Source organism: Oryx dammah, unplaced genomic scaffold (assembly GCF_014754425.2).
Source record: "Oryx dammah isolate SB20612 unplaced genomic scaffold, SCBI_Odam_1.1 HiC_scaffold_239, whole genome shotgun sequence".
Lineage (NCBI taxonomy): Eukaryota > Metazoa > Chordata > Mammalia > Artiodactyla > Bovidae > Oryx > Oryx dammah.
In genome coordinates, this window is record NW_024070407.1 from 1 (window position 1) to 10142 (window position 10142).

Consider the following 10142-nt stretch of genomic DNA (forward strand, 5'->3'; position numbering starts at 1 on the left):
GTCAAGGCTGTATATTGTCACCCTGTTTATTTAAGTTATATGTAGAGTACATCATGGGAAATGCCAGGCTGAATGAATCAGAAGCTGGAATCAAGATTGCTGTGAGAGATATCAACAACCTCAGACATGCAGATGATATCACTCTATTGGAAGAAAGAGAAGACAAAATAAAGAGCTTCTTGTTGAGAGTGAAAGAGGAGAGTGAAAAAGTTGGCTTAAAGCTCAACATTCAACATTCTAAAAATTAAGATCATGGCATCTGGCCCCATCACTTCATGGCAAATAAAAAGAGAGAAGGTGGATACAGACAGATTTTCTTTTCTTGGGCCCCCAAATCACTGCTGATGGTGACTGTAGCCATGAGATTAAAAGAGGCTTGCTCCTTGGAAGGAAAGCTATGACACACCTAGACAGAGTATTGAAAAGCAGAGACATCACTTTTCTGACAAAGGTCCATATAGTCAAAGTTGTGTTTATTTCAGTAGTCATGTATGGATATGAGAGTTGGATTATAAAGAAGCTGAGCGCCAAAGAGTTGATGCTTTTGAATTGTGGTGTTTGGATGCCACAAGTGAATTTTGAGTCCCTTGGACAGCAAGGAGATCCAACCAGTCCATCCTAGAGGAAATCAACTCTGAATATTCATTGGAAGGACTGATGCTGAAGCTGGAGCTCCAGTACTTCTGCCACTTGATGAGAAGAGCTGACTCGTTGGAAAATACCCTGATGCTGAGAAAGACTGAAGGCTAAAGGAGAAGTGGGCCACAGAGGATGAGATAGTTAGATAGAATCACCAGTTCAGTGGACATGAATTTGAGCAAACTCTGGGAGATAGTGAAGGACAGAGGAACCTGGCGTGCTGCAGTCCATGGGGTTGCAAAGAGTCAGACACAACCTAGCAACTGAACATATGTTGCTGCACTGAACACTGGGTTTTCAAGTTAGTGTTTCCTTCAGATAAATACCCCAAAGTGAAATAGCTAAATCATATGGCAATTCTATTTTTAAGTTTTGATGCACTTCAATACTGTTTCCATAGGGGCTGCATCAACTTACATTCCCTCTAACTGTGCAAAAGCTTTCCTGTCTCTTCACATTCTCCTCAACTCCTGTTATTTCTTCTTTTTGATAAAAGCCTTTCTAGAGGGTATGAGGTCATATCTCATTGTGGTTTTGATTTGTATTTTCTGATAATTAGTAGTGTTGAGCATGTTTTCATGTACCTATTGGCAAGTTGTATGTATTCTTTTAAAAAGAAATGTATCAGTTTCTCTGCCCATTTCTTGAAAGTCATATTATTTGATTTTTGCTACTGAGTTGTGTGAGTTCCTTGTGTATTTTGGATAATAATCTTTATCAGAAATATAATATGTAAATATTTTCTCCAGTTCCATAGGTTCCTTTTTCACTTTGTTGATGGTTTCCTTAATTGGGCAGAAGCTTTGTAGCCTTATGTGGTTCCAACTGCTTGTTTTTACTCTTGTTCCCTTTGATTTTGGTGTCAAATCCAAAAAATCCTCATGAAGACTAATGTCAACGATTTTATTTTCTGTTTTTCCCTGTAGAAATTTTGTGGCTTCAGGACTTGTGATCATTCTTTAATCTATTTTGAGTTAATTTTTGTGTGTGGTGTAAGATTGTGGTTCAGTTTCATTCTTTTGCATGTGGCTGTCCCGTTTTCCCAATGCCATTTACTGAAAAAACTGTCCTTTCCTCATTGTATATTCTTGGCTTCTTTGTCAAAAATTAATTGACCATACAAATGTGGGTTTTGTTTCTGGGCTCTCTATTCTGTTCCATTGATCTTTGTGTCCATTTTTATACCAATGACATACGGTTTTGGTTAATATAGCTTTGTAATATAGTCTGAAAACAGGAAGTATGACACTTTCCAGCATTATTACTCTTTCTCAAGATTGCTTTGGTATTCAGCGTCTTTTGTGGTTCCATGCAAATTTTAGGATTGTTTGTCTGTATCTGTGAAAACTTCCATTGAAATTTTGGTAAGGATTGCAGTGAATCTGTAGAATGCTTTGGGTAGTATGGGCATGTTAATAATATTAGATTTCCAATCCATGAGCACAGAATATCTTTCCATTTATTTGAGTCATCTTCAGTAACTTTCATCAGTATCTTATAGTTTTCAGTGTACAGGTCTTTCACCTCCTTGGTTAAATTTATTCCTAGATATTTTATTCATTTTCATGCAAATGTAAATAGAATTGTTTTCTCAGTTTCTCCTCATGGCAGTTTGTTATTAGTGCATAGAAATGCAACTGATTTTTGTATATAGATTTTTCATTCTACAACTTTACTGAGTGTATTATTCCTCGTATTTTTGGTAAAGTCTTTGGGGTTTTCTACATATAATATCATGTGAGGGAGTCTCCTTCCTCATGACTCTGATGGTAAAGAATCCATCTGCAATGCAAGAGGCCTGGTTCAGTCCCTGGGTTGGGAAGATCCCCTGGAGGAGGGAATGGCAACCCACTCCAGTATTCTTGCCTGGAGAATCCTAATGGGCAGAGGAGCCTGGCAGGCTGCAGTCCTTGAGGTCGCAGAGAGTCAGACACAACTGAGCGACTAACACTTTCACTTTTCAGTCTGCAGATAGTGTCAGTTTTGCCTCTTCCTTTCAGACTTGGATGTCTGATTTTCTTTTCATTGCCTGATGGATCTGGACGGGGCTGCCAAAACTAAGTTAATAAAAGTGGTGAGAATAGATAATTTTGTCTTTTGTCTGATTTCAGAGGAAAAGCTTTCGTTTTTTTACAGTCAAGTATGATGTTAGCTGTGAACTGCTCATATGGCCTTAATTATACTGAGATGCAATCCATCTATAACTACTTTGTAAAAGAGTTTTTATCATAAATGGATTTTGAATTTGTCAAACATTTTTCTGCATCCTTTGAGATATGATTTTTACCTTTGTTTTCTTTATTTGGTGTATCACATTGATTAGTTTGTGAATGTTGAATTATCCTTGCATCCTTGGAACAAATTTCACTTGATTATGGTGTATGATTCTTTTAGTGTATTGTCAAATTCCGTTTTCTAATATTTTGTTGAGGATTCTTGCACCTATATTTATCAGAGTATTAGCCCGTAATTTTCTTTTCTTGTGGTGACCTTATCTGGTTTTAGTATCAGAATAATGTTGGGCTCATAAAATGAGTTTAGAAGTGTTTCTTTCTTCTGTTTTTGGAAGAGTTTGAGAAGGCTCCACCACTACATATTGTTACATTGGGAACTGGGATTTTGAAAATAAATGTTGAATGAAATAAATAAATGTTGGGGAAGGTGACAAATAGTTAAACCACAGCACCTTACTTCCTTCAACATTTCTCTCTCTCTGTTTCTCTCTCTGCTTCCCTCCCCCTCCACATACACAAACACACACACCCCATTCAGGTACACCTTGAATGGTACACCGGCTGTTGCCTGAAACTCACTGCTAAGAATGTGGTGAGAGATATTTCAAAAGCAGAGGCTCACTCCCTTCCTTGCCTCTCTTTTTTCATCTCTTCGTCTTTTCCATTTGAGGCCAAAGAGGCATTAAACTATTAGACCTTTTATTGATGATATTTTTCCTACAATTAAACACTGAGAATTGAGAGGTGGTAAAGTCTTGACCATGAAAATGAGCAACCCACTCACAAAGCTCCTGCCATCATTTTCTTAGAGATTCTCTGCATAGAGTGGGTAGGAGGTTTGATAGGATGATCTGGAAAGAATATAGAAATTTTGATACTTTATGACAGGTACTATTTACCCTTCTGTTTTTTTTTTTTTTTGTGTGTGTTGCTTTGAATTTGTATTTATTTCTCTCAGCTTCAATCCTTTCATATATACTTTTCAGTCTTTTGTTTGTTATTTCTGCATCTTCTCAATACAAATTTTTTTCAGTAGGTTTTTTTTTACTCTATTGCAAAAATTTCTGCCTTACTCAGTGTGTACATATATTTGTACATATATCTTCTTAGAATTCTACTAAGTCTTTCCTGTATATTTCCTTTCTAAGAGATTCCTAATCAACACTATGGGCTTTTCTGGTGGCTCAGACAGCAAAGAAACTGCCTGCAGTGCAGGAGACCTGGGTTCGATTCCTGGATAGGGAAGATCCAGTGGAGAAAGAAATAGCAATCTTCTCCAGTATTCTTTCCTGGATAATCCTATGGACAGTGTATCCTGGTGGGCTGCATTCCATAGGTCACAAAGAGTCAGACACGACTGAGCAACTAACACACACACACATAACCAACACTGCATTGTAGATCAATTATCTTCCAATTAAAAATAAATTTAAAAAAGAGTTTCCTTTTACAACAGTAGTCTTCACTTGCCCACTTGTCACACTGAATAGTTGGTAAGAGCAGCTTGTAATCTATCTAATAATTTTCCATTAAAATTACGTATGTGAGATTTTGAGTATAAATTAACTCTGTTTTTCTGGACTGATCATTTTTAATATGAGCTATTATCATAGGCTATTATCAGTCACTGATATTTGGTTTACTATTTCACTGATTAGTGTGAATTCAAAGAAGTTTTATTTTACTGAATTTTATTCATCTATTCATTCATTCAATAACTATTTATCAAGCCCTTATCTAGGTATTTAGAAAAGGTTTTCCATAGATACTTGTTGGATGAGTGCATACAATGTGCAGGCACTGTCCTAATAGCAGAAACATGGCACATATAAGATATGCAAGGTCCTTCTTCTAATGGACCTTTTATTCAGAGGGACATATGTGTACATTTGTAGATGGCTGTGTTTATATTTGCTGTGGGATGTGAAGACTGATAAACAAGTAAATATTTAAAGTAATTTCAGCTGGTGATCAGATGCAGTGAAAGTTTCAGCCCAGGGGTTAATGAACGAGCCTGTGTTTTCACATGTCATTTGCACTGACCCAAGGGCCTTAGATCATCTTATTTGGGGACAGGACCACCCCCAGCTATTCCTGATCCACTGTTTCCCTATTTTGTGCAGGAAGAAGACCCAAGAGCTGTCCAACTGCTGACTCCTGTACAGGTACGTCGGCCCCACACCCTCCCCATGGGTCCCAGGGGCTCCTTCCTCCCACCAGGGCAGTCACAGGAGGGGCTGCTGCCTTTTCAGACAGAGAGAAGCTCCGGCTCAGGGGAGGAGACAGCGAGTGCTCAGGGCGGGTGGAGGTCTGGCACAGCGGCTCCTGGGGCACCGTGTGTGATGACTCCTGGAGCCTGGCAGAGGCCGAGGTGGTGTGTCAGCAGCTGGGCTGTGGCCAGGCCCTGGAAGCCGTGCAGGCCGTGACATTCGGCCCTGGAAATGGGAGCATCTGGCTGGACCAGGTGCAGTGTGGGGGCCGGGAGTCCTCCCTGTGGGACTGTGCTGAGGAGCCCTGGGGGCAGAGCGACTGCAAGCATGAGGAGGATGCTGGTGTGAGGTGCTCTGGTGAGTGAGGGGCTTGGGGTCCACCCTGGGTGAGCTGGGGCAGCGCAGCGGCAGTGGGCTGGACCGGGCATGGTGGGGAGTTTGTATTCAGACATCCCGGGTGCTGGGGCTCTGATCTAGGATGAGGGAGCTGGGAGGACAGGACACTGGTGTTGTGGAGACTGAGGGGTCATTTCAGGCTCAGGAGGGAAAAATGGGTTTGCCCTGCTTTCTGGCCCATTCCCTTTCCTCACACTGCTGCTTTTCTCTTTAGGTGTAAGGAAAACATTGCCCCCGACTCCAGCAGGTACTGTGAACACCCATGGGCAGGAGAGGATACTCAGGTCTGGGGACCTGTTCTGTGGCTCTCTGACAGCTCAGGAGAGGAAAGAGCCTGAGGAGCCCTGGCTGGTGGGGAGGAGCCCAGGGTGTTATGTCGGGGAACTCCTCTGCCTTGGTTCCTGGGGCCACATTTTTCTCATGACTGGGGTTCAAGGGAGACTGGTTCCTATGTTGCAGAATCTAAGGTTCTCCCACTGGCCTCTGAGTGTTGCTCCTCATCAGTGAGGTGTGTGTCCCAGGACTGTTTGACGCTCTGTCTCCTGAAGCCCAAGGAGAAGAGATGAGCCGGGCCCTCAGAGGCTGTCTCAGTAGGGCAGCTCCCTGACAATCCCCAGCTCTGCTTTGGGGCCACACTGGCCGGAGTGGAGCTGACCCATCTCAGGATGAGACCTGGGGGAACCAGGTCACTGTCAGTGCACCTGTGTCTGAGGCTGGGACGCCATTGTCTGGAGTCCCTGGAAATGCTGGCACAGGGGGTTTCTCTGTGCCCAGGACCTTCTCCTCACCCTGTTCCCTTGTTCTCTTTAGGGTCCAGACCAGTTTCAAGTCCTCTCCCTGGCATCTTCTCCTTGCCTGGGGTCCTCTGCCTCATCCTGGGGTCCCTTCTCTTCCTGGTCCTCGTCATCCTGGTGACTCAGGTGTTCAGATGGAGAGCAGAGTGCAGAGGTGGGCTGCAGGGGAAACTGTGGACCAGGGAGAGTGTGTGGAGGCAGGAGATGGGGCAGGTGTGAGGAGGGGAACCTAGGCCAGGTCTCTGTTGTGAGTCTGAAGAACTCCATGCACTCCATGCTGAGCTCTAAGGGGTGAGTTGACAGAGGTTCTTAGGACTGGGGCATGAACTCTCATAAGTCATGGCCTCTCCTATGAGAGCAGACAGAGTCGGGGCTGAGCTGTGAATTCAGGTCAGACGAGGGGAGAAGGTGCTGACATGGTGCATGGGGTGGAAGATGATGTGGAGGTCCAGGCAGCCTCCATGTGAACATTGGGGAGATAAAGGGTGGGCCTGCTGGACTGGAGTGTATGGGGCGGCACCTCTGACCTGCTAGAGGATCTGTCAGCCTGCTGGATCAGGGTGTCTGGGGCAGCATCTCTGATCTGCTGGGGGATCTCTCAGCCTTATTCCGCTATGAAGATGCTCTTGCTGAAGCCGTGTATGAGGAGCTTGATCACCTTGTGACTCAGAAGGAGAGTCTTCTGGGCAGCCCAGGTGGGTGTCTCTGTCTGCCCTCCTGGGACCTCTGGTTGTCACACCCACTGGGTGTGGGCATTTCCTCAGCATCTGCAGACCCCATACGTTCCCCAAGCTCTCAGAGGTGGCTCTCCAAAGTGGCAGGATGGCCTCTCACAGCCCTGTGAGCCCCCAGCCTCTGTCTACACTGAAAGAGCCAGACTTGCCCCTTCTCAGCCTTAACTCAGGTCCTTTGGGTGTGGGGAGGGTCCTTTTGTGTGTTGTTCTTCTCCACTTTGGGCTTCCTGTCAGATGGTGAGGACAACAATGACTCCAGATCCGCTCCAGGTAATAGAGGTGGACCTGCTTCAGCTGAGTATTGCGGAGGAGAGTTTCCCTCCTCATAGAGAGGAGATGTAAGGGGAACAGTCTTCCTCTGATGGACTGGAGGGATCCTTTGTGTCCAGATCGGGTCTGTCCTTCTCCTTCTCTGGCTGTTCGGTGATGTCTCACATTTGGGGCTGGGCTCTCTGTGTTCAGAATCACAAGAGACACACACTGGTTTTAAAAATAACATCTGTAAAGCACAGTTTGTCAAAATACTTTAGTAATGCTCAATGGTGGGAGAGTTGCTTTGAGATCTATATTTTCAGTTAGGAAATATTAAGATATGTAAAATCATGTTTTGGTTTATGGACACATCAAAATGAAACATGGTCTAAGAGAAAAAAATCTTTTGAAACAAGCAGTGACTGGTGCCTCTATTTAGCAGCTCAGAAACTCTGGGTCAGAAGGGATCTTAGGCATTTCCTAGACCAACCCACTTACTGTGGTTTCATCTGACCCCTGCTCTGCCCTCAGAAGCCCCAGATCAGAGGACCTATGCCCTTGGTGAGGGTTATGATGATGCTGAAGAGGTACCAGTGCCTGGGGCTCCTCCTACCTCTGAGGGGAGTGAGGAGGGAGTGTTCCCAAAGAAAGAAGATGGGATGAAGTCTGAGACAGGTGAGTGGAGTTAGCTGATCCCGTGTAATCTTTGGTCTCTGTCCTGGACAGGGTGAATTTGAGCTCCTCAATGTCCAGCCTCTCTACAGTTTCTCATGCATTTGAGAATCTCATGCAGGGTAATCTCTGCATTTGATGGGCTTCCCTGGTGGCTCAGATGGTAAAGAATCTGCCTGCAATGCAGGAGACCTGGGTTTGATCCCTGGATCAGGAAGATCCCCTGGAGAAGGGAATGGCTACCCATTATAGTATTCTTGCCTAGAGAATCCCATGGATAGAGGAGCCTGGCGGGCTACAGTTCATTGGGCTGCAAAGATTTAGACACAACTGAATAACAAGCACTTCAGTGCCTGGAGGCAGGTCTTCTCAGAGCTCCTGTGTGAGCACAGGTCTCCTGTGATGCAGGGTTTCCACAGGAGCTGAGGCCCCAGAGAGTAAATGGACTGGATCTGAGAGGACAGCTGGGATCCATCCTCACTGTAACTGATATGAAATAGTCCGAGCCTCCTGCCCACCCCTGGGTCCCAGGGATGCTTTGTCATCACCACTTGCTTAACTTGCTTCCTCCTCACTGTCTGGCCCCCTTGTCTCTGTTCTAAATCGTACCTATATTTCCTCTTTCAGGCTCTTCTCTAAATGTCTTTGGAGAGGAAGCTGATCCTGGGGAAGGAGAAGAGAGCCCCTGGCTGCTCCAGGGGGAGAAAGGGGGCCCTGGGTACGATGATGTTGAACTAAGTGCCATGAGCATCCACAGTGACTTTTCCATGATGTATTAAATACAAGATTATGCCACAGATATTCTAATTGCCTGTATCTCAATAGAATAGTGCTGACCTGTGATTGTGTTGGAAATATATATGGAAATATATGGAAATTGCTCAAACTGAAATATTCTGAATAAAGTAAAATTTTTTTTTTTGCTTTGTTAATTATTACAAGTTCCATGTCAAATGCTTTTAGAGGATTGGTCCTCAAACACCATTTACCTCAAAGGAAATACACGATGAGTGCACTGCCTTCTTTTCTCACCTTCTTCAAAGGCTAATGAGGCCATGAATTTGCCCGGGATCACAGATGCTCCTGGTCACTCTTGCTTAGAAAAAGTATCTAAACTTGGTCCACATTCACACCCTCCTTCCTAGCAAGGTGAGTTTGTTGACCGAAAAGTATAGTCAGAACCTGGTAGAGTTATTTTATTTGGTGGGAATGCTTAGGACTCTAAGCCCTGGAGACAGCATCTCAATAGCTCTGAGAAAACTGCTCCAAAGAGTCAGCAGGGGAAGTCAGGCTGTATACAAGTTTGCAACAAAGGGAGCAGGGAGTCTGAACATCAAAGATCAGGTGTCAAGTTAAGGATTTTAGGGTTCTATGTGTGGGAAGATGCAAGCCTCTGGACTCACTGGATTCAATTCTTCCACATGCAGCTCAGCTATCTGGGGAAACCCTGGTTCCCTGTTCACCTTAAGGAGCGGCAGATGGCTGCTGCTTGCATTCCCCAAGCTCCTCAGCAATCACCATGGGGGGTGGCAGCATCCCCTGGATCAGTTTTGGGAGCCCTCATTCACAACTGGAGACCAGAAATCATTGATGGCTGTGACATTTCTTGTTTATTGATGTGGCAGGAGATATTTTCATTTCACAAACTCATGGAAAAAACCCAATCCTGAATATTCCTGTATGTTCTTCCCTGAGATGTCACATCACCTGTTTTTAACCTGTTCTTGGGCACTAGACTTGGGTGTGGGTTTCAAAGTGGGAATTTGCTGGTGGGAGAGAATGGATACAGATTTCCTTATCCTGCTTAAGTGTTCATGGATCAATTAAAACTCTAACTCTAGGTAACTAACTCTGCCTTTTCATCTCTCATTCCCTAGGTTACTTGATCTGTTTATTCCTCAAGCAGATATAGATTCCTCCTTGCTCTTCTCTCATGTCTAGTTGGTTATCAAATCCTTATAAATACATTCTTTCCACCCCTGCCTACAGTTTTTTCAGAACATTACCATTTCTTGTCTGCCCAATTATCTATCCTTCTGAGCAAATTATATCCGCTCATATCTCTCTCTAAGTTGATGGATGGCAAATTAGTGCTCACCCACAGCCTGAATTCATGTGGGACAAGAGGGCAAGAAAGTGGAGACCTAGACAGAGGGGATCCAGAAGAAAGGATAGATGGGAAAATCAGGTATGTTTGTCTATTTACGTTTC

At 44.2% G+C, this 10142-nt stretch overlaps 1 protein-coding gene across 1 annotated transcript; it reads left to right on the top strand.

The window, feature by feature from the left end:
- Positions 1–4996: 4996 nt before the first annotated feature.
- On the top strand, positions 4997–8702 carry LOC120859210 (antigen WC1.1-like; the record flags this gene model as incomplete). Its single annotated transcript, XM_040235396.1, is given in 8 exon segments — positions 4997–5440; positions 5694–5726; positions 6290–6427; positions 6876–6968; positions 7230–7277; positions 7794–7934; positions 8559–8670; positions 8672–8702. Coding segments are annotated over 8 exon segments (1040 nt in total), but the record flags the coding sequence as incomplete, so codon positions are not given.
- Positions 8703–10142: the final 1440 nt, after the last annotated feature.